Consider the following 25,483-nt stretch of genomic DNA (forward strand, 5'->3'; position numbering starts at 1 on the left):
TTGTTTTAAGATACATCTGTAATTTTATTACAAAACCATTCTTTTGGCATTAGTTGGTTACAGTGAGAGCATGATGCTGTGAGTGTGGCAGAGCAGCTCTGATCTAACAACTGCATTCCCTGCTTTCTGAACCGGAAGGTAAGTTACTTATATCCTTTACATACCTGCAAACATTAACGCTGCAAATCCTGACACACAAACCACTTAGGGAGGAGCTGATGCTAAGGGTTAGAGTAAATGTTGATAAGACTACAAAAGTTCCTTTATGGGACTTTTTGTTTCCTCTCCCTCTCCCAAATTCTCTGCTTAAAAAAAAAATCACGTTACTTGGAACTAGTCTGAATAGCAGCAGCACCCAAAGAGCATCACACTTAGTTCATGTTAAAAAGCAGTACCTGTGCATTGTATGTTCTACACCACTGGCAAAGGGAATGATCGCTTTAGTTTTTAACTCCTTCATTAGAGTCTCTTAAAAAAATAAAAGCATCCCATCAAGTTCGTCGAGATGGTGTTATTGCTGTACGTTTGTAGGTGGGTCACTTTCTGTGCTGTGTTTGCTTTGAAGGGATCTTCCAATATATCTCCAATATTCCTTTCTTATAGTGTCCTTTTCTTTAGCTAAGATTTCACATAACTAAAAATGAAAAACAAAAATTCATTAAAGGAAATGTGTAATTCAGTCTCTAGGGCAAACAGGGATTCTGGGCTACTACAGCTTACTTCAGGTCACGATCAAGTGAAACGGAGCATAGGCCACGTGCACTAGTGACGTGGGTGTGGCCCTGAGCAGCAGAGGAGCCCTGCGCGGAGTTCTGAGGAGCCGTGTTTTGAAAAGGGCATGCGTACTGGGGCACTGAGATTCCAGAAGAAAAGTGCCGCATCCTGCCAGCTTACCTCTAACGCTTTATTAAGAATGTCCTCCTTGTTGTCACATTGGTTTTCTAGCATGTCTTCATAGATATCCACAAGAAAGGCAATTAGGTAGGGAGAGCTGTGACTTGGTTGTAAGTCAAGTAATTGATTTAACAGATTGGGATATTTGGAAAGACCACGATCCTGCAAAATCCTAAAAAATAAATAAGACTATTCTCAATTTTGAGAAGGAAGAACAAGAATAGTAGAAAGATTAAGAGAAAATGAGCCCTGTAATATAAGCAAGAAAAGTATTTTGAGGTTGAAATGAAAATGTTTTACATTAATTTTTATTGGAGTATAGTTGATTTACAGTGTTGTATTTCTGCTATACAGCAAAGTGAATCAGTTATGCATACACATATATCCACTCATTTTTAGATTCTTTCCTCATACGGGTCATTAAAAGTATTAGCAGGGCTCTAAAATGAAATTTATAAATTAAATCTGAGCTTTATGATGGATAATTAAGAGCAGAGTAAAATTAACTAAAAAGAATAATGAAGTTCAAAGATAATCATTTATAACTCAAACTGTAACACACAAAATTAAAGGAAAAAAAAAACACAAAACCATCTTAAAATTAAAAAGTCAGGAAAAAAAGACAGGAGAGACGTTTCTGCTTCTTGAGATGGTTAATCATCCCTTTAGCTCTCCAGACATTACAAAGCCCGGCCTCCGACAGATGTCCAAATGCGACTGAGCTCCACACTCTGTGTTCTTTGAGCCTAGTTCCCTTGGAGACCTTTAAGTTCAACAAAGGGCCTGGTGAGTCAGTGGCCAGGCAAGAGCGAGCATGCTGATTTAAGGAGTGAGATGTGTTAACAGGAAATCTCCAGAAGTGACAACAGAAAGAGTGGATATGCATCTGTGCAATCTGCTTATAAATGATGTATCTCATGTTCCTGTGATCCTGAGCTGAAGAGAAACTGGTGTGTGTATTCCGTTCTGTGACATAAAGACACAGGATTCATCAATACAGTTAAAGCTGTACTATGGTTTGCTCAGGGACTACGCTAGACCCTGTGCTGGGATGTGCTCGAGGTCAGGAAAAGGGCGGAGGGCACGCTTCCTGGGGGCTGTCACAGCGCTCGTCCACTTACCTTCTCAGAGCCCGAGAGCTGCAGGATTCTTCAGTCTCCTTCTGGGTTCTGATTATGGAACACATTCCATGATCTCTCATATTAGGAGGTTAGAAAATAAAAGCAAAAACAACCTCTTACCCTTTCAAATAATTCCACGCACTTTCATTATGTGGGACTAGTTTGATCATTTCCAGAGTGTACCTGTAAGGAAAAGGTCACAAATAAACGTGGATCGCTTTAGAAGAGCAGTGACAATAATGAGGAACAGCTTCCGCACCGCTGCCTCACAAGGCGCCTCTGCTTCCACTTACCTCTCCCGGTGGACCCGGGACCTCCCTAGGTTATTGTATCTAAATTAGAGACTCCCTGAGGCTGCAGTGGTCAGTGCTTATTTACTAGGAATATGAAGGCTCAATTTACAAACGGAAAAGAAGTTAATGTGGGAGATTTCCTTTCACTTAGGCTTTCCCTCTGAAGGGAAATGTCGGCAAAACAAGGAGACTTTCCTTTTTTCACTAAAGCAACCTTGGGGAAAAAATCTTGTCTAAGATCTACTTATGCCAGACAAATCATTACTCACTGAGAAAGGAGAACTAAATAATCTTGAAAGCTATAATAAAAAATAGATAAGAAGATTATATAGTCAATTCCAAAACAAGATTACTACTAAACTATGATGTGATTCCCATTCCAAATGGCCACTCCCTACCTTTCTCTTCCCCTTAACAAGATTATTAATTTAAACCCAATTACACAAAATTCCAAGGGAGTTATAGAACTCTGCTTCATTACATACTTACTCAAATGAGTAAGTCACTGACTAAAGTTTAGTCATCTTAGTTTTGCTGCAGTGTGGTTTTAATAGCATCTTTTTCACAGAAAGCAATAAATCCATTCATCATTATGAAAATTATAAAGAAATCTGGAGAAGAGAATTAATGTAGGACACTGGATTGTAGACTCTGTGTGTGTTAATTTAAATCACCAGACCCAGCTGCTTAGAACAGGTAAAATTAGAGCCAGCTGCCCTGTTTCAAGCAGAATAAGGGCAAGGGAGAAGCAGATGTACCATAAAACCAGCTCTTCCTACGAGCTGCTCAAACAAATTTCACCATTAAAATATGACTATGATCTCATCAGGCTATAAAAACAATATACTTTTTCAAACTTCAAACAGACAATGAGATAAAGCAGACAAAGAAAATAGGGTTATGGATAGAATACAGAAATTCATGTCAATTCAGAACTTTGGAGATCTTCTGACAGGATTTTGTACGCTAGAGCATTTTTCAACTGGGGGTGACTGGGGCTTAGGATGCGGTTTACTACTGAGATCCAGGGCATCAAGGCCGAGAATGCGGCCGCACGCCGTGGAATGCACAGGACGATACAGACGCACTGGGCCCCATCCCTGCACTCAGCGGTAGCAGAGTAAGTAACGCAGCGTCAGGGACTGCCATCTCAAGTTTAATGAGACAGCTTTAAAAAAGGCTTCTCAGACAGTATGAAATATGATTTCTTCTCAATCTATAGTACCAACATTTCAAGAAACTTAAGACACTAAAAGTAAAGGTTTCCTATACACAGTATTAATTGTATATTTATCATTATAGGTTTCATCTAACTATCCTGCCCTATTCGTTCCATGAGGGTAGGATGGGGCAGTCTTCATCTATGCTGTATCCTGATGCACAAGACATGGAGGCACACAAATATTCTTTTAAGGAGTTAACAAGTGAAGGTTACTAACTGGACTTCTCTCTCCAATATAGCACGATCATTGTAGCCCGTAGTGTTAGAAATTACGAAATATCTTTGGTTCCAGACAGAGTTATTTCTCACATCCTCTTTGAGAAGTTGGTCTACATACTGCAGCTCATTATCCCAAAGTTTAAATTCCTAAAAGAACATAAAAAAACATTCAATTAGGAATGTCCTATTATTTATAAACAATGAAAAGAAATAAATAAGGACTTCCCTGTTAGCGAAGTGGATAGGAATCCACCTATCAATGCAGGGAACACGGGTTTGATCCCTGGTCCGGGAAGATTCCACACGCCGTGGAGCAACTTATTAGTCTGTGCTCTGAAGCCCACAAGCCGCCACTGCTGAGCCTGTGTGCTGCGAGTACGGAAGCCCCTGAGCCTGTGCTCCGCAACAAGAAGCCCGCACGTGAGGAAGACTAGCTCCTGCTCACTGCAACCAGAGAAACCCCATATGCAGCAACAAAGACCCAGTGCAGCCATAAATAAATAATTAAAAAAATTTTTTTAACAGAAATAAAACTTTAACAAAGTTAAGCAGGTAGAACCGAAGACACGAACTCATTATGTATTTGGAGGGGAGTGACACTGCAGGTCAAGGAGATGGAGGGGAAGGAAAAGTCATCAAAGACAGGGGCATGGGGGACTTCTCTGCTGGTCCAGGGGTTAAGACTCTGCCTTCCACTGCAGGGGGCACAGGTTTGATCCCTGGTCTGGGAACTAAGATCCTGCACGCTTCGTGGTGCAGCCACAAAGAAAGATGGGAGGGGTCCTGAGGAATGAAAAATTAGGGAGTAAGAGTTGGCAGCCAAAGTGGCTGTAATTCAGCACCATCTTGTGGAAAACAATCTAGATACCAAAAAGGATGTTTTAACTACTTGACCCAACTTTTTAGAACTATTCTAAAGATTAAATCCAAAGGAAAAAAAAAAGTATATCTAACTAGGTGTTTATGTACTGCTTTTTGGTTTGCTTCCTGTTTCAGCTGTGTGGCTCTTAGCTGTGGCACACAGGAACTTTGGCTGTGGCATGTGGGACCTACTTCCCTAACCAGGGACTGAATCCAGACCCCTACATTGGGAGGGCAGAGTCTCAGCCACTGGACCGCGAAGGAAGTCCTTATGCATTCTTTAAGGTGAAAATGTAGAAGAAAAAGCCAAACTCAGTACTAAGACAATGATTACCCATACTACTGTATATTAATTTTATGTGATTTGATATTATTATATATATTAAAAGGAAGTATTCAAAAATGCACATATATGGTAAAATTATATTAAAGTACATGTAGATAAATATACACAATTGGATTTAGATATAAATTTTTATGTTACAAAGCTGTTTTAATTTTAAAAATTATGGAGAGAAGAGTGCCAACAAAGACAACTTGAAAATTCTTGGTGAAATATTCTTGGTATAATAAAATAGTGCAGAAAGCGGCAATCACTGGAAAAAAATTTACAAGACACAACACTACAATTGTTTGATGGAACAAATAAAAATGCCCAGAGTGGGAGTTGTAACCATTTTCTTCTATTCAGGATTTAGCATAAAATTTTAACAAGTAGGCAGAAATAAAATACTCAATAGTTACTGTAAAATCAGATTACAAGGTTTTATGTATGCAATACCTTAATACATAAGATGTCCTTGTTAATGAAAATAACACAGCTGTATTAAAACTTTACTGCTGGGAAAGACTGAAGGCAGGAGGAGAAGGGGACGACAGTGAGACGGCCGGATGGCATCACTGACTCAATGGAGATGAGTCTGCGCAAGCTCTGGGAGCTGGTGAAGCACAGGGAAGCCTGGCGTGCTGCAGAGTCAGACATGACTGAGCGACTGAACTGAACTGATCAAAAATTTACAACTACTTTTCCTATTCAATTTGCTAGCAAATATATGATGTAAACTCAATCAAAAACTATTAAAAAGTCACTATTATTCTTTAATGTGAAGTTACTCATCAACATATCCCAATAGATCATGAAAGTTAACCAACATGAAGGATGTCAGGCTTAATTAAGTATCTTGATAGTTCTTAGTCATCTTAATCATTATTGTGTGTAATGATCTATATGTGTTTCAGTTTAAGTATACTTATAATCTGATAGTAATTTAAATTATTTGTTAAAAAAATAAAAATGCAAATAACACTGTAATAAGAAGGCAATACCTGAATAACCCACTGTCGGTGCTGCCAGGCATGGTAATTCTTTGCATCCTGAGTAAGAATATCCGCAATAAACTCAAGCTCCTGTGATGGGTCTCTCAGCCATTCCACCAGCACTCGCCTATGATGCCTGAATTCAACAGAAGGAAGTTTTATGTGAATTTACCCCAAAACGAAAGTAATCAGCTGTGTGTGTTGTACTAGGTGATGCGGAGGGACATGCAACAAACTGAAATTCACCTCTAATTCTCAAGACTCTACTGGGAAGAAAAGGTACCACAGGAGAAACTCTTAAGAGAAAAAATTTCAGAACGCTGAATAACAGCTGAGAAACAGAAACAGGGATTTTCATGTAAAATAAATCCAGGTACCAAGGGCTTAAAGGTTTAAATGCAGCTAAATCTGGAAGACCAGTAATCTCTCAACAACCACAATATCCTGTGAAAGAATTTTCAACATGCCCAGATGTCACAATCTGACTATAGGAAGTAGGATTCTGTCTCATCAAGTATGGAAGCCCCTCTGTGTACCAACAGGCTGTTCTCCTTAAGGCCGGAGGGCCACCATTCAAGCAACTGCTTATATCACCAGCTCATGGGCAAAACAGAATTCACTTCTACTCTGGCAAGTAGCTGTGACAAGTTGATCAGAAGAGGAATTTCTGTACTAGGAAAATAAGAGTTCTCTGGTGGGTTCTATTTGTATAATTTCTTTTAGCTGAAATATGTATAAAAATCTATTAGTGAAAATGTTCCAAAATTTACTGTGGTAATGGCTGGACATATATACCCCTTAAATGGGTAAACAGTATGATATGTGAATTTTATCTCAATGAAGCTATTTTCTTAAAACCATTAATATTCATTATATTAAAATGAGCAGGGGTGATGGAGAAAATGGCTAAAGAAAGATTTAATGCTTAATGGGTGACCTACTCCACATGCATGGAAAATTTAAAACTTCATCTTAGAGAATATTAAGAAGGTAAGATTCTACCAAAAGGAAGATCCCACAGGGAAAGGTTTCTAAATCATTTATTTAAGAAGACTTACAAGTCAGTGAACGCTAGTAACAATTTATTTTTCCAAGTTACTGATAAATTCTGTAATTCAGGAAAAACTTAAGAATTAGGTCCTTCACCATGTCAAAATGATTTCTCAGAGCAAAATACTAAGATGTTTCATGATTTAAAGATTATTGATTAAATACAGGGGTTGATCTTACAGTGTAAGTTTTCATGGTGAGAATTTAATAAAAAGTGCAATTAACTGGCATACATGATTTGAATTACTTGTACTATCCTAGTTATGACAGCAACTAGTGGAGTGGAGAGTTTAAAACGCACTGCAGGACTTCCCTGGTATTAGAGTGGGTAAGAATCCTCTTGCCAATGCAGGGGACACAGGGTTGATCCCTGGCCTGGGAAGATCCCACACGCCGTGGAGGAACGAAGCCCGTGAGCCAACTACTGGGTCTGTGCTCTCGAATCCAGGGACTGCACTACTGAGCCCACCTGCCCGAGCGTCTGTACTGGGCCACAGGAGAAGCCACTGCTACGAGAAGCCTGCACAGGGCGATGAAGAGCAGCCCTCGCCTGCCACCACCACACAAAGCCCATGTGCTGCAGTGAAGACTCAGTGCAGTCAAAAATAGGTAAATACAAATTCTAAAAACTGAATGTAGAAAATTAAAAAATAAAATGTACTGCAATTAAAAACTACTGGGTTTCCAATAGCACTGCTCTGGGTGGCTCTGTATTTTGTTTTTCATAATGAGAGATGGTAATGTGTTAATGACAGAGTCTGCAGTATCCAGAGAAGGCAGCTACTTCTCTTCAGCAAAAACTAGATACAGTCAAATGCTGAGAAAGCTTGTGATGTCTGGACACTTTTTTTTTAAAGATAAAATAGTACATAGTTTATATATCTCTTCAGATAATTTTCTGGATTTTTTTTGGAGGGGGGCATGCTGTGTGGCTTGTGCAACCTCAGTTCTCCGACTAGGGACTGAATCCAGGCCATGGCGATGAAAGCCCCAAATCCTAACCACTAGACCACCAGGGAACTCCCGTCTGGATCTTTACAGCTTTTATATAAAAACACCTTATTCCGAAGGATATAACAACTTTTAAATGAGGGACTGAAAACTGTCTAGTCACTTTTCTACTAAAATAACTTTTATAATGCAATTTCTCAGGAATATAACCATCATCTACTGAGAAAGAAAAAAGCGACAGAGGCAAAGTTGTTTAAAATTCTACAGATGGAAATCTGCAGTAGCTATCACTTCCATGCCTTGCCAAATGCTGTTACTTCCTCTCACATCTAGTATGTTGTAACTGTTTGAGAAGATTAAGTATCTATTTATGGTTCATACTCCTTCTTAAGGACAGTATTTGATTATGCAGATAATCATTACCCAATTGGGCCAGAGAGAGTCCCCTCTGCACACGGGTCCACAGCTGGGAGCCGTTCCTTCTCCAAAGGTTAACCTGTGCACTGGGTCCCTTCCCAACTCCAACGAGCCCTGACTCTGTTCCCTTCTTCTCCAAATTTCTCGCCTTTTCCCTTTCATTAACACTTTCCCCACATCATGAAGTCTTTGCCACTTTGGGAAAATAAAACCCAAAAGACACAGCCTGACCAGCTGCTTGCTCTGTCTTTTTTCTCAACAGCCAACTTCATCTCCCATAAGTGATGCGTGCTCGCTTCCTCTTCCTGCCACTCCCGCCATCCTCCCCGACACCTCACTGCCGCCCGGTTGCCCACCCCACCCTGGTGGGAGGACTGCTCGCTGACAACCACCTATGGAACAAACCCATGGGTTGTCTCCACCTCCTGCTCTTCTGAACCTCTCAGCAGGAGCGGATACTCTCATCTACTCCTTTCTTCCTGAAACTCTCCCTTCTCTTGGTTTCTGTGAGCACACTAACTTCTGGTTTCCTTCCTCAGTCATCCTGGACCACTTCTCTGCCTCTTGAACGCCGATGCTCACCGTGTTCTGTCCCCAGCCTCCTCTAATTCTCCCAGAGCATCCTCATCCGGAGCTGTGACTTCAACCACAGGGGAGCATGGTGCAACCACTAGCTGGGCAGCTTTAGCCAGGTTTCCTATAAGCACATCAAAGCCCATTTGTCCAATCCTGAATCTACCCTTCTTTTCCAGAAATGTGCTGCTTTTTTCCCCCCAAATTCCCCAAGTGGCTGGCACCACCATTCACCCAATGGTTAAGCCAAAATACAGACATCACTCTTCGCCGCCACTCCACTGAGAAGTTTAACTTCAAAACCTGTTGCTTCTGTCTCCAAAGCCTCTCTCACATGTATGCTTCTATCTCCCTGGCCCTACCATTCTCTCTCCCATAGCCCCAACATGGCAACGGCCCACCAGGACCCTGGGCCTACTCTGTTATTCTCCACCTGCTGGCAGAGTAAACCTCCTGAGACACAAACCTAATCACATTACTTCCTACATTAACATGTGTCAGAAGCTCTCCACTGCGGCTAAGGTCAAGTCCAAACCCTTGTCCATGTCCTGGAGGCTCTTTATGCTCCTACTGCAGGACTCCCCAAAGGCCCACCAGCCACATGGAACCACATGCAGCTCCCTGAGCACATCACGCCCTTTCATGTTTCTCCCCAGAGTCCTCTCTCGGCCTCAGCGGTCTTTCCTTTCAGAAATCATCCTAAATTTCAGGCATAAAGACGGGGCAGTGTGCGTGTCAGTCAATGTACTGGGAAACACCAAGTGGTGGTGGCCCTGAGGAAGAGCAGGCAGCCAGTGGCGCGGAGTGGGGACAGCTCTGGCAGGCGCCACGGGGCCGCTCCTCCTGCACCAGGACCCGGCAGCCCGGCGCCCCCCGCCCCGCCCCCCACAGCTGCCTCCCTGCATGCAGGCCCACTAAACGCTGGGAACTGTCCAGACTCTGCCTTTCTCTCCTATTTGTTCTCTGTCCTCCTGCTCCAAACCTCTCTCCTCCCTCCTTAATAAAACCCATACTCTTGTCTAAGTCAGGAGCTTCATCTTTAGAACACACACTGTAAGAGCCCTACTATCACACTTTCCACACTGCTCTGCAAAGTAACTGGTTTCACTATCTGCTTTCCTTTTCAGACTTTCATTCATCTTTGTATCTCCAGCATCAATGGAAAAATTTTTAATAAACAAATGACAAAAGACCAAATACCAGAGACTCGCTTTATAACATACTGAATAGAAAACTGAACAGAAAACTGCAAAGATTTTCTGCTCAAATTTTTCCCTGATTCTAGCAGTATTACAGTTAATGTCGAAGTCTTAAATCATGGCAGCAAACATTTGAGTGTCAACTGTGGGTTAAGTGCCATTTCACATACTAAACAAAAAGTCACCTCAGTTCTCCTAACAACACTGTAAGACACGTGACATTAGCTCCAGCGCAAGGACTGTAATTATAAACAAATGAACAATTCCTCATGGTTTCGTCACCCACTGGCAGGTACCAATTGATTAGCACAGCACCTTATTTCCTTCTTGTGTTCATCTTACCAAACTTGATAGTTTTTGGGCTGCTCCTCAATTATTGCCGAGATGTAGTTCATTTCCTCATGTAGATCCTTCTGTAGTGACTTTAAGAGAACTCTTCGGAAATGCCTACAGCAAATAGTAAGTATCCAGTGTCATTACTCCACGTACGTGGCCAGGCACAGCATCAAATGAAGCCAGAAGACAACAACACAGACCCGTTTCTGGTGAGTATTCTATGTAACCAGTAAGGCAGGGATTTAACTGCTTGTGGTTGTCCAAACTTGTACAACTGGTGACTGGAAGAATCAAGAATTTTGAAGCAAAAATAGTGAAATGCACAAAGTGTGAGACAGAAGAAAAGACAACCGATCAGTGATTGTTTTCAGGTAATACTCTGGTTACTAGTTTCTACTGCACAAGAATCAGAAACTTCTCTTTCCTCACATGGTATAACTTGCTCATTTAGATACATTATTCATATAATACACAAATTTCATTACAAATATTACCAAATATTTTACTTTTAAAACCATCATAATAATGCTACTTATAACTGAAACAAGTTTCTCTTCAATTTCTTCATAGGTAAGGTCAAACCATTAAATAACATCTTTTCTCTAAAGACATAATTAGTTCTGGTCTATTTTTACTTCAAAATCTCAAAATATTTCAACTCAGTATATAAGAAGGGACAAAAAACTATTTTAATTACCTTTTAAAATGAAATGCTAAATAGAAGAAATGACAGCATTTCTATTATAATTTTTAAAATTAGGTTTCACAGAGTACATACATATTCAGTTTGGTTTATAAGGTAATTTCAGGTGTACTGTTTTTAAGAAAACAGCAAGTAAGTTTAGGGATTTTAAATAAATTCTAATTCGCCCTGAGCTGTATAAAGAAATGACACAAAGTGATGGAAGATGCCCCTGACAGCTCCGAGCTTCAGCTCTACTGAGGCCCGCCGAGACGGCAGCAGCAAAGCGGACGCCCGCAGGGACGAGGGCGCCACAGCGACTGCAGAGGTCCACAAAGCTGTGGGAAACGCAAACTCACAGCTGTGAGTGACCTATAAAAACGCCAAGTTCTCCTGAGGCAACTCTGGATGGGCTTCTGGTCACCTGAAAGACCAGCCTTGATTTAGAAGCTTAGAATGTTCAGCCCCGCCTCCCGTCCTCCAGACAGGGGAGAAGGACTGGAAACGGAGTGCGTAAGCGATCATGCCCACATGAGGAAGCCGCCATCAAATCCCAGCAGGAGGGGGTTCTGGGTGAACACATCCATGCACCGGGAGGCTGACACACCCCACTCCACGGGGACAGAAGCCCCTGTACTCAGGACCACCCCCAACCCCCAGACCTTACCCTATGTACTTCTGCACCTGGCTACGTGTCTCCATCTTTTATCAGATCCTTTAATCAACTGGTGAACCTAAGTGTTTCCCTGACTTCTGTGAGCTGCTTTCGAAAATCAGTCGGCCCCTGATTTACAGCCCACCAGGCAGAGGCACAGGACTTGCGATTGGCCCTGGGTGGGGGTAGCTTGTGGAACGGAGCCCTTAACCTGTGGAATCCAACATTACCTCCAGGCGGACAGCATTACAGGTAAGTTAAATCACAGGACACCTGTGGGCTGTCACAGAGACCCGCCTGGCAGGGGAAAATCCCACAGACACTCGGTGACCAGAAGTGAAGTGCGCTACATGCAAGTAAAGAAAACGTGCAGGAGAAGGAGGACTGGGGTTTTCCTAAAAAACCTCGACAACATACAAGTGGCTGTATTTTCTGGAAAAATCAGCAACAGAAAGAAATATCAGACACAACGCAAAGAACGGTGAGGTAAAGGCTGGAAACAAGGAAATTTAAAAGAGTAACACAAATAACAGGCCAGAAACCCCACCCGACCCGACCCCTGCCAGAACTGACCCCCAAAACTGGGGCGGCCAAACGGACACCCGTCCTACAGCTCTTCTTCAAAAACACAAACCAGCCAAGAGAAAAGACCCAGAAATGCCGAGATACGAAGATTTCACACAGAACAGCCACACCTCCACTAACTTCACAGTGAAGCCCTCTCGGTGACCAGTCCTGCGACACAGAGATGCCAAAGCAGGTTTTTCCTGCTTCCACTGTAGGTGTGAAAGGAGAGCCAAGAACTACCAGTCATTTGAGAAAAATGTGTACATGGCAGAAGGAGACCAAAACAAACAGAAAAATGAAAATATATCCCATCCATGAAATAAAAAAAAAACAAAATGCTACTAAAAAGGAATACCCAGAGAACAAAAAAAGAGCTCTTGTAAAATAAAAATGAGTTCAGGGACTTCCCTGGTGGTTCAGTGGCTACGACTCTATGCTCCCAATACAGGGGGCATGGGTTCGCTCCCTGGTCAGAGAACTAGAGCCCACATTCTGCAACTAAGACCCACTGCAGCCAAATAAATAAATACATGTTAGAAAAAAAAAGAGTGCAGACCAAAGAGTTAGAAGATAAAGTTGGGGAAGTATCTCAAAAGCAGATAAAAAAAGTTGAAAATAAGAAAAGACAAGTCTCAGAACTACAACATGCAACTAAAAGGCATTTCAGAAAGAACGGAGGGAGAAGTAATTATCAAAAGAATATAAAAAAATTCCACCCCCCAAAGTTAAAGAAAAGGTTAAAATGAAGGAACAGGAATCTTCTCAATAGAGGCTGAAGGAAAGAGGACAGTTTTGAAAACCTGAAGGGAAATGATTTCCAATCTTGAATTCTATTAGTAAAGCTGAGAAGGGACTAAAAACACTCTAAAACATAAAAAAAAAAAATCTCAGTAACAATTTCCCATACATCCTTTTCTAAGTTTTCCTCTATTTGAGGATCTGATCTATAAAATGAGAGAGTAAATCAGGAAAGGGACAGGTGTGGGATCTCAAAGACAGGGATGAGACACAGGGGAGAGCTGCAGGCCGTGGAGGAGAGAGTGAAGGGTCCCCACCGTGCCCAGCAGGAACGAGACACTCGACAGGAGCAGAGAGTTTGGAAGACAAGTTATTCATTGGTAGAGAGAAAACAAACTGTGATGGAGACAGCATAGGAGATGGAATTCTGTGTCTTCCATAGCAAGACTAATGTTTAAAATGAAAAATTAAAAACAACTAAGTATGTTATTTATAGAGAAGACTTTAAGGAAAAACACTGAGGAGTTGTTACCTCAGGGAGTGGGACCTGTAGTGAGAAAGAATGGGGCAAAGACTGCCATTTTTCATTCAATGGGACCTTTAAACTCACATGTAACTTATTATTTCAACAAAAATTTAAGGAAAAAAGCCATCCAAATGAAAACCTCAGACATTCAGACAGGGAATAGTGATGATGTGTCTTACCACACTGTGTAGTTGGCTGCGTTTAACTCAATAGCATCTCTGGTTAATTTAAAAGCCCGCTCACTTCTCTCGTCGCGCTGCAGGACAGCCCGGAAATAATCATAGACGTCCTGAACTGGAAACGGAGCACACAGCTGCATTAGGACGGTCTTTCTTGCTTAAAACGACCACTACAGTACAAAATGCTGTTTATTTTCTATGTCTCGGAGGGAGATATCTTGTTGCATGTATACGATTTACAACAATAGGCAAAATAAAGCAAGCCCAGCGATGGTGACCGCCAACCTGGGAATTTGTCACGGCCACAATGCATGTGACCGAGCTTACTGCACATTCGGGGCTGATGCCAGACTCCAGATCCCCCGCTGATGTTGTGTATTAAGGAAAAACTAAGCATGCATATAGTCAAATATTCACTTGGCTATTTTTTTAACATTTTATTGTGATCAGTTTCTTAAACTGAAAAAGGAATCCACACCATGACAGAAAACTCAAACAGTACAGAAAGTTCACACTAAGCTTCCATTCCACTCAATTCCCAGTCCTTCTCCCAAGAAACAACTGCACAGTGATTCTAGTATATCCTTCTAAATATATCCTATCACATATAGGTGATTCTAATTCTATCCTCCTTTTTTTTGTTTTTTAAATACAAATGAGATCATATCACACTCTTATGCTCTGGGCTGTCTTTTTTCACTAACACATTCAGTTCAGCTGTTCAGTTGTGTCCAACTCTTGGCAACCCCATGGACTGCAGCACACCAGGCTTCCCTGTCCATCACCAACTCCCTGAGCTTGCTCAAACTCATGTCCATCAAGTTGGTGACGCCATCCAACCATCTCATCCTCTGTCATCCCCTTCTCCTCCCACCTTCAACCTTTCCCAGCATCAGGGTCTTTTCCAAGGAGTCAGTTCTTCGCATCAGGTGGCCAAAGGACTGGAGTTTCAGCTTCAGCATCAGTCCTTCCAATGAATATTCAGGATTTCCTTGAGGATGGACTGGTTGGATCTCCCTGCAGTCCAAGGGACTCTCAAGAGTCTTCTCCAACACCACAGGTCAAAAGCATCAATTCTTCAGCACTCAGCCTTTTTCACAGTCCAACTCTCACATCCATACATGACCACTGGAAAAGCCATAGCTTTGACTAGATGGACCTTTGTTGGCAGAGTAATGTCTCTGCTTTTTAATATGCTGTCCAGGTTGGTCATAGCTTTTCTTTCAAGGAGCAAGTGTCTTTTAATTTCATGGCTGCAGTCACCATCTGCAGTGATTTTGGAGCCCAAAATAATAAAGTTTCTCACTGTTTCCACTGTTTCTCCATCTATTTGCCATGAAGTGATGGGACCAGATGCCATGATCTTAGTTTTCTGAATGTTGAGCTTTAAGCCAACTTTTTCATTCTCCTCTTTCATCAAGAGGCTCCTTAGTTCCTCTTCTCTTTCTGCCATAAGGGTGGTGTCATCTGCATATCTGAGGTTATTGATATTTTTCCTGGCTTGTGCTTCATCCAGCCCAGCATTTCACATGATATACTCTGCATATATGTTAAATAAGCAGAGTCACAATATACAGCCTTGACCTACTCCTTTCCCAATTTGGAACCGGGATGTTGTTCCATGTCCGGTTTTAACTGTTGCTTCTTGACCTGCACACAGATTTCTCAGGATGCAGGTCAGGTGGGCTGGTATTCTCAACTCTTTAATAATTTTCCACAGTCTGTTGTGATTCACACAGTGAAAGGTTTTGGTGTAGTCAGTAAAGCAGAAGTAGATGTTTTTCTGGAATTCTCATCCTTTTTCAAGATCCAACGGATGTTGGCAATTTGATCCCTGGTTCCCCTGCCTTTTCTAAATCCAGAACATCTGAAAGTTCACTGATACATTATTCAAGGCCATACAAACTAGTACACATCTCTATAGAAAACCACTTGGTAATTTCTATTAAAAATTAAAACTGACTACTCATTGACCTTAGTTCTTAATGCAGTTAAGTTTTCTTACAAATAAACTCCCATATGTGCCCAAAGCATCCAAGGACATTTATGAGAGTATTTGATAACGTAAGAAATAAAAAAGCAAGAAAAATTGGAAATTTAAATTTCCATTAGTAAAGAATGAGGTAAGTCCTTCACAGTACACCCATACAACACAACCCTATGAGCTATTAGTAACAATGCTGCTCTGTTATATACTGAAGTGGAACAATTTCTAAGATGCTGTTGAGTGAAAAAAGGAAGGTGAATAATAGCAGCTATTCATTTAAAATACATGCTTGTTAAAAAATACGCTTATTTAATTTTTTCTGGCTGTGCGGGGTCTTCATGCGGGTAAGGTGCATGGCTTCTCGTTGTTGTGGCTACTCCTGCGGTGGCAGGTGGGTCCAGAGCGCAGGGGGTAGCTGCTCCGCGCATGCAGCATCCTCCCGGACCCATCTGGACTAGCAGGTGGATTCTTACCTACTGGACCACCAGGGAAGCCCAATATGTGCTTATTCATGAATAATACTAGTTGGAGGAACAAGAATGGGAAGAAGACATAATTTTCCACTGCATTCCACTACAAAGTTTACTGCATTTTTCAAACAGCTGCACAGCATTGCGTTGTATGGCCACTGTATCTAATTCATCCCTGTCAGTGTATGTGTGAGCTGCTTTCCTTCTGCCACTGTCCTGTCACTGTATTCTGTGCACATGTGCGAACCTCCGTGGGCTGTACACGTGGATCGAGATTACGTGGACTGCTGGTGCTGACAGGCAGTGCCAGGCGAACCTCTCAAGAAAGGTCTGCTCAACCTTCAGCGCCTTCAGGAAGGCGTGGATACACCTGTACTTTCCACATCCTCCCTGACACAGGATCAGCTTCTGATCTCTGCCAGCCTCTCAACTGAAGGAACTTTAGACCTTGACAACTGTTACCCTGTTTTATTCTCATTTCCACAAGAGAAACTGAGGCTCAGAGAGATTCACAAGTTCACATGGCCCAGAGTACTTTGGAGGTAGAGTTGAAACATACAAATCTAGTCTGACACCCAAGACCATACCGCTCGTCACAGTGAACTAGGTACGAGACACTCCAGTTGAAATGCCCTCACATCAAAGCACAGATTAATATAGAGAACAGATTCAGGCCCCAGACAGACTGCTAAAATAACCCAGATGTTAAATATTCCCATACTTCTTTTGCCACAGTTAAAAATCTATGTGGACATGCTATGCTATTTTTCTTATAGCATACAATTTTCCAGTTACTGACAAGAGCTCACAAACTTTTAGCAGGCTGCATGCAGTATGGATGTCAGTATACGCTAATCTGCCTAACCATTCTGCTGCTACTGCTGATGTAGCTTTTTTTCAATTTTGTTTTATAAAATCACTACTTTAAGCATCCAATGACTTTTCATTAAAAAATAAACAATACACATGAATGTATTTATGTGTGTGCCTTCCCCAGTGGCCCAGTGGTAAACAATACTCCTGCAATGCAGGAGACACAGGTTTAGTGGGTCGGGAAGATCCCCTGGAGGAGGAAATGGCAACCCACTCCAGTATTCTTGCCTGGAAATTCCCATGGGCAGAGGAGCCTGGTGGGCTACAGCCCAAGGGGTGGCAAGAGTCAGATGTGACTCAGCAGGCACACCCACATGCAAGCACACACAGGTATGTGTGTCCTTAGAATACAACCCCCAAAGTGAAATTATCAGAGGACAGCATGAATAATTATAGTTCTTTCCGAGCATACAAAGATCATCCTCCAGGGGATCTTCCCAACCCAGGGATCGAACCAGCGTCTCTTGCGTCTCCTCCATTGGCAGGCGGGTGCTTTACCACGAGCCCCACGTCGAAAGCCCACAGTGAGCACATGATACTTTAGAAAGCACCTGAAGTTTCTGGTATCTGGTGCTGCTGCCCACTGCACTGGATCTGTGTCAGTGCGAATGGCTGCTACCAGTCCAGTTTACATGTCTCTCCATTTTTCCAAGCAGATAAATGTAGCTCTGTTCTTGTTTATTTTTAATGAAGTTGGTACAACATTTTCATTCTGCTTTTGGGCATTTTCCCCCTCAGTGATGCATCCTTTCATGCGTGTGTATATACATCTCTGTCATTCTTTGTTCACTTTTCCATACAGTGGACATGGCATAATTTACATGTCAATGCTAATTTTTTTTAAAGTGGGACTAGGATACTCAATCTTAAGGTTATATATTTTAAATTGACAGAATCATAAATAACTTTCGGGTTAATAAAACAGAATTTTATATTCATTAAATTTTTCTGATATTAAAATTTTTATAGTCTTTTAATTAAAAATTACAAATTTAATATACTACCATACTCAAAGTTTCTAAAACTTATGTGCCCCCTTTTCACTCTATATTGTTTCCGCAATCTGTCCCTATTATAACAGATCTAAGATCCTCTTGGGCTTCCCTGATGGCTCAGTTGGTAAAGAATCTATCTGCAATGTAGAAGACTCGGGTTCAATCCCTGGGTCAGGAAGATCAATGGAGAAGGGAATGGTAACCCACTCCAGTATTCCTGCCTAGAGAATTCCATGCACAGAGGATCCTGGCGGACTATAGGCCATGGGGTCGAAACAGTTGGATACGACTGAACAACACACACACACACACACACACACACACACACACACACAAGATCCTCTTACTGGTTATACAGCATACAATTGTATGATGATACATTTATCTGTTCTTCAAAACACAAATATATAGTTGGTTTCCAATATTTTGTTTTTTCAAAAATTACTGTGAATTATAATAGTTATCAGCACTGTTTCATTATTGCACGTGCATAATTCACTCACTTATCTTTCCTGGCAGCTCAGATGGTAAACAATCAGCCTGCAAGGCAGGAGACCCAGGTTCAATCCCTGGGTTGAGAAGATTCCCCAGAGAAAGGAATGGCAACCCACTCCAGTATTCTTGCCTGGGAAATCCCATGGACAGAGGAGCCTGGCGGGCTACAGTCCATGGGGCTGCAAAGAGTCAGACATGACTGAGCGACTCTCACACTCACACACACACACAGTGGTTACTTCTATTATCCTCGCTTTACACAGGAGGAAACAGAGGTACTGAGAGGTAAAATAACTTGTCCAAGGTTATAGAGCCAGTAAGGTGGTACAGTTAAGAATCTGAATCAGGTGGTCTGGCTCTGAAGTCTGTGCTCTTAGCCTCCTAGGACATGTCTGGTTTTTTTAATTAATTAACTTTTTGGCTGCGATGGGTCTTAGTCACTGCACGCAGGTTTCCTCTAGTTGTGGAGAGTGGGTGCTACCCTCTGGTTGTGGTGTATTCATCACAGGGGCTTCTCCTGCTGCTGAGCTTTAGACACACAGGCTCAGTAGCTACAGCTCAGGCTGGGCCCTAGAGCTTGCGATCAGTAGTTGGGGCACATGGGCTTAGTTGTTCTGAGGTGTGTAAGATCTTCCTGAACCAGGAATCAAACCCGTGTCCCCTGCATTGGCAGGCGCATTCTTATCCACTGTACCACCAGGGGAAGTCCAAGGACATGTCTTTGAAGCCATAAGGCAGAGTGAACCCAGAATGAATCATGAGAAGCAGCACTTAAAGGTTGTAAGATGTGAGAATTTCCCACTTTCACTAAATATATACATGACAGTGCTTTCTAAAATGGCTAAACTTACAAAACTTTTCACCTGAAAACTATAGATCTGTTCATACTTCTCAATTATCTGACATCACAAAACAGCTTAAATTATTTTTCATTTCTAATGATAATGGATTTTTTTCCCCCCTTATTTAATGGTCAATGAAATTACATCTTCTATGAAGTGCCACTTCACACCCTTTGTCTATTTTTTGATTAGTCTGCCAGTTTCTTTTTCTTTAGAAATTCCTTATAAGGTTCTGAGTATCAATCTTCTGTTTATACATCTTCTCTCACACTGCTGATTGCCTTTTAACTTACTCATGGTATCTTCTGTTGCACAAAGGAAAAATTCTGATACACTCATAGATCAGTTTTGATTGATGGGTCATTTTCCTCTTTTCCTTTGTGCTTTCTAATAATGATATATTTAAGAATTAAAAACATTGTTTTTTTTAACCCTGCAAAAAAGATTTTATTATTTTTAAATGAAAGAGAAATGTATGGCTTTGTAAGTTTCCATAAGGTGCCTTTCAAATCTGGAAAAGTTGCAGTTTTCATTTCTCTGATTACTGGTGAGGTTACTAGCTCTTCACAGACATTTCTATTTCTTCCAGTGAATTATCTCTTCACATATAATCTCTCTCATAATTTGGAAGCTTTTTAGTTTCATACCGTCTGATCTTTTTCTCAATCAATTCTGAGTTTTACATATTGCCTAATAATTCCTTCTTTACCCTAAGAATGAAAGATTACACTATTTGCTCCTAGTATGTTTACAGTTCTGTTTTAGAACTTAAATCCATATGTAATCTATTTTATGTAAGATATGATATAGGGATATAACTTTGTTTATAGCCAAATGCACATCATTACTTGATTAATCCATCTTTCACACAGATATGAAATGTCCTTTTTATCAAGTATTAAGTTCTTACCTAAATTGATAATTTTTAATTATTTATTAATCTATTTATTTCTACACCAGTTCCGCAAGTTAATTATTAAGTTTAGTAGTACACTTTCATATTTGGTAAGGCAAACTCTCATACCATTATTCTTTCTTTACAAACATTTGACATTATCCTATTATCAGAAAAAACAAGTGGTTTTTGTAAAAGAGGAATGATTTCGGATAATAGAGCCTTAACTGAAAGAAACATACACACACACCCACACACACACAAAACTACAAAACAAGCATTCTCTTTTGTTTATCCTTTCCTTGAAGAATAACATCTGCAGATCTTCAATTTACAATGCATTTCACATTCATTATGAAAGAACACTTTGTCAAAGAAAATCCACTCACTTTAATATCAGAAATGCATTCGAACTGAGTCAAACATTTCATAGTTAAAATATAGTTTAAAATGCTCATGTTTCAACAACCAAAGTTTATTCTAAATAAAACAGTAAATCATTTATCCACATGTATTTTATGTAAGATATGATACAGGGATACAATATCAATTTTATGTGCAGATTTAATAGTTAATGAAAAGCACAATCACAGAGTAGCTACTATGTATTATAAAATAACATTTAGGACTTATATTTAGAGTATGTCCTTTCTTAAGACAAAATGAAATTTGTTATCATGAAAGTAAATTACAAAACCCCCACAAGATTAGTTTAAGTCATTTAGACCTTTATCAGACAAAAATCTGTCATCTACCTATAGTTGTGAATTTCAATTTTGCTACTAATTTGACTTACATGCCTTTTCCCAGTAAAAAAATAAACTTACATTTCTCACTATAAATGATCTGGACCACTGGATTGGGGCCATCATTCTGCGGCACTGGATCTATATCAGCCCATTCTGCTCTGTCCCTGAAAATATAGGTATTTTTCAGTGATTATATTCAAGCATGTAAAGAAAAAATGGAATTTGATATTCTTTAAAATGTCAATTACACTTTAACTTAAAACTAATGTAATCATGGTGAGATTCTTCATGAACAAGTCTATCACTTTGTTTTACAATATTAAACTTTAAAATAAAAGTGAATAATTTTTCAATTAAAGTAATTTAAATCAATAGTTTTCAGATTTAAAGTTTTACATAAATGCAAAAGTAGGTTTCTGTAGCAAGTACACAATAGTTTTAAATTAGAAATCAATCCAATTCATTGGTCTAATAAGACTCTTTGGAGTCAATCTACATTTTTAAAAAATTGAATAACACTTTTTTATCTGAATAATCTGAATAACTAGAAACTGATATTTAAAAATAAAAGTAATCACTATCATTTTCTTGTACACAGAGAGGTGGTCCAGGTGGTCAGTAGAGCTTGGAATCTGTGGAACACTGGCTCTACCACTCAGCTAGCTACTGTGACCCTGAGAAAGTTACTTCAACTTTTTGGGCAGCAATTTTGTCATTTATAAAATGGAAATGATACTATTACCAACCAATTTTAGAAGGCTATCTGGAGGTTTGAGATAACACGTTAAGTACTGAAAACGTGCACAACAGTAAGCATACGGTACATAGTAAATACGCCTATATACAGTATACAATTAGCATGTATTATACACTAGACACACTAAATGTACTGTATATTACTGTATGCTGAAGTATATATGCTGTACGTTATACACACAGCATCTAATAAACGCGTATAGCAAACATTCAGTGACTACTACTTCTCATTATCAAAGCTAAAACAGATTATAGTGGCAACAATGGGTGCCTATAGACATTCTGTGTGAACTGCTCAGGGTGACCAAATTTTCTTTAACCACTCTTTTACTTATATTCTTATCCTATTGCCCATTTTTCAGTTCTGTGTACTAATCAGCTATGGACAGCAAAAATCCTGTGGTATGTAGACAAATCCTAAAATTGTGTCCATTTTATAAGGAGAAACGCAGGGGAAAGCATGCGTTTCCTGAGGTGTGAGACCTCGATGTGGAGCGGCTTGAGAAAACTAGGGCTTCCCTGGTACCTCAGCTGGTAAAGAATCCCCCTGTAATGCGGGAGACCGGGGGTTGGATCTCTCCGTCGGAAAGATCCCTTGGAGAAGGGACAGGCTACCCATTCCAGTATTCTTGGGCTTCCCTGGTGGCTCAGCTGGTAAAGAATCTGCCTGCAGTGCAGGAGACCGGGGCTCGATCCCTGAGTTGGGAAGATCCGCTGGAGGAGGGAAAGGCTATCCACTCCAATATTCTTGGGCTTCCCTGGTGGCTCAGCTGGTCAAGAATCCGCCCGCAATGTGGGAGACCTGGGTTTGATCCCTGGGATAGGAAGACCCCCTGGAGAAGGGAAAGGCTACCCACTCCAGTAGTCTTGGGCTTCCCTGGTGGCTCAGCAGGTAAAGAATCCGCTGCAACGTGGGAGACCTGGGTTTGATCCCTGGGTTGGGAAGATCCCGTGAAGAAGAGAAGGCGACCCACTCCAGTATTCTGGCCTGGAGAATCCCATGGACTGTATAGTCCGTGGGGTCGCAAAGAGCCGGACACGACTGAGCGACTTTCACTTTCACTTCACTTCATGAGAAAGCTTCGGGGGCAGGGGAATCTGACACAGGTCAGGGAGGAAACCCGACTATCGCGCGGCTCGGTGAGGAGCTCTGAAGGCTGCGGGGGCCACCTCCACCAACGGAGAGCTCGAACACATTAACTCCGAGGACGCAACCTGGAGGGGTGCCTTTCAAACTCGGTTCGTAAAATCTAGGCAAATCAGCCATCGGATGGGGTTTTTACCTAGAATTACGGGAGGGAAAATAAGACACGCGAGAAAAGTTAAAGATTTGTCATTCGACTCTGCAGGTTCAAGTGGAGTTTGGGGGAATGGAATGAGCATGACCAACAGAAAGCGACTGATGGGATGGGGACGAACCAAGTGCCGGGCAAAAGTCGGGGACGAAAAGGCGAGAAAGTTGCGGCACCACGGTCCAGGCGGCGAGGGGACGCATAACGGGGTTTGTTAGCCCCTTCTCATCCTCAGAGCCTAACTCGGCGCTAAAACCGCTGAAAGACAACGCTGAAGGGAAACGTCCCGGGGTCCCTAAGATTTTTAGGCGAGCGCTCTGCGTGTCGGCAGGACAAAACCACTAGGAAGACCCGTCCCCAAAGCGAGCCAGCCTGGGACCTTGAGGAAATCACTCCCTGCCAGCAGCCCCGCCGCACACGAGGCTCCGGACCACGGCAGGCCAGCGCCGCGGACAACCTCCGCCCGCCCGGCGCAGGGCTGGCGCGGGCCCCACCCCCGCCGCCGGACTCCCGAGGCCGCGCCAGAGCGCCGGCCGCAGCCGCCCCGCAGCCAGCCCGGCGCGGGCGACTGGGGTCTCCGGCGCCAGATGGCCTGCCGTGGGCGTTACCTGTACAGGACATAGGTGGGAGAGTCCAGGCTCAGGAACCCGTCGTCCATAGGGGACGCCGCCGCCGCCTCTTCCTGCGGCGGCTGGGGAGGCGGCGGAGGAGGATGGGGCTGAGGAGGAGGCGGTGGCTCCGGCTGACCGGGATCCCCGCCCTGCGCGGCCTCCCCGACCCCGTCGGCGGCCGCCATCACTGCTCTGCCCAGAGCGGAGGAGGAGACGGAGGCCCCGCCCCCGGGCCCGCCCCCAGCCCCGCCCCCTCACAGCAGCCACTTCCGGTGTCCCGCGCCTACCATAGAGACGCGGGCCAGAGGGCCCCGCGGCCGGGCCCGGCGGTTCTCGGTTTGCGCGCGTACGCGCCGGCGGGTTGCGTCTCGCTCGCTGGGACGTCGGTTTCCCCCTCGCTCGGTCCGCGCGTGTGACTGAATGCCTGTGGGTGGTGCCCCGAACGTGCTGGTGCTGTTCGGTGGTTGTTGGTGCCGCCGGGGGAGCCTCGGACGCCTGGATGAGCGGCTGGCGCCGGTGCTCCGCGTTAGCCTTCCAACGGCATTGGCATTTACATTCCTCGTACACCGTTGTTGTTGTTGTTGTTGTTTTTTCCCTTTTGGATGTTAAGAGTTTAGACTGCAGAATTCCAGTAGACCAGGGCTTTTGTCTTTTGAAATTAAAGTTCTGATTATGCAAGGAAAATGTGTGTACGTTATAGGAAAGGTAACCATTCATTTAACACACACTACCAAGTGTAGGCAGGGCTTGCTCGTGAACGAAATAAAGTCTCTGCTCTAAAATATGCCTGAAAGAGTCCAGGACGAGCCACTCCACAGATGGTGCTTTGGTTGTTTTGAGCTGCAGGCACTTGAAAAACAGCAAAAGCGGGAGAAGCTTCCTCCGAATTCCCTCACCTGCCTAAACACAGACCCTCCAAAAAAGAGCTCAATGAAAGTAAGCCCCCTCCCTGGGAGATTCAAGAGTAGGCGTGGATGCCACACCCAGACAAGTCTTGTTCAACTCGCATATTTTTCTAAGGGCCCATTCGTCATCTTTCATTGTTACTAAAAACCTTTTTACTCTCCCCACAAGAGGTCTTCATCTCCCCTAGGCCTGAATTCGTTTTTTTGGTTTGTTGTTTTTGGCCATGCTGCCCAGCTTGTGGGATCTTATTTCCCCCAGCAGGGGATTGACCCAGGCCTCTCACCAGTGAAAGCCCAAGTCCTAACTCTAGACCTCCAGAGAATTCCCTAAGCCTGAATTCTAAGCCACCTCAGGGAGTTGTTAGTTTTCTTTGGGTATCTCTGGGCATTTTTGTATTTTCTCTAGGTGTACACGAGGTATACATGCTAATATATACCATGTTTTTCTCTTGTTAATCGGTCTTTTGTTACTGGGATCTCAACCAAGAACTCAGAAGGGTGGAGGAAAAATTACTCTTCACCCTCAACAGTAGATGGTCTGGAGGCTTTTCAGGGGCTATTTGAGCAGAGACCTGTGAGAAGGAAAAGCATAGCAATCAGACAACAGGAGTGCGTGCTTGGTCTTGGTTCAGAAAGGATGCCGGCGGGGCTGAAGCCCTGTGAGTGAGGGGAAGGAACAGTAGGTGGTAAGTCTTGCCCTAGACCTGATGCTGGGGAAGATTGAAGGCAGGAGGAGAAGGGGACGACAGAGAACGAAATGGTTGGGTACCATCACTGACTCAATGGACATGAGTTTGAGCAAGTACCGGGAAA

At 42.5% G+C, this 25,483-nt stretch overlaps 1 protein-coding gene across 3 annotated transcripts; it reads right to left on the minus strand.

Annotated features, from left to right (window-relative positions):
- Positions 1-23,988, minus strand: FNTA (farnesyltransferase, CAAX box, alpha). 3 transcript variants are annotated; one of them, XM_044927082.2, is made up of 10 exons: positions 23,763-23,983; positions 21,185-21,270; positions 13,801-13,915; positions 10,654-10,734; positions 10,460-10,564; positions 5,937-6,063; positions 3,748-3,896; positions 2,136-2,198; positions 895-1,066; positions 1-634 (listed from the first exon to the last, which is right to left on the minus strand). In XM_044927082.2, exons 1-10 carry the CDS (start codon positions 23,948-23,950, stop codon positions 512-514), a joined length of 1,209 nt encoding a protein of 402 aa, XP_044783017.1. In that variant the 5' UTR covers positions 23,951-23,983; the 3' UTR covers positions 1-511. The 3 variants fall into 3 exon arrangements, 2 of the variants coding, with proteins under 2 accessions (XP_044783017.1, XP_006075788.2); XM_006075726.4 differs by lacking the exon at positions 10,654-10,734 and having other exon boundaries at positions 23,763-23,981; XR_006639863.1 differs by lacking the exon at positions 1-634 and having other exon boundaries at positions 930-1,066; positions 2,016-2,198; positions 23,763-23,988.
- Positions 23,989-25,483: the final 1,495 nt, after the last annotated feature.

This window comes from Bubalus bubalis, chromosome 1, assembly GCF_019923935.1.
Source record: "Bubalus bubalis isolate 160015118507 breed Murrah chromosome 1, NDDB_SH_1, whole genome shotgun sequence".
Lineage (NCBI taxonomy): Eukaryota > Metazoa > Chordata > Mammalia > Artiodactyla > Bovidae > Bubalus > Bubalus bubalis.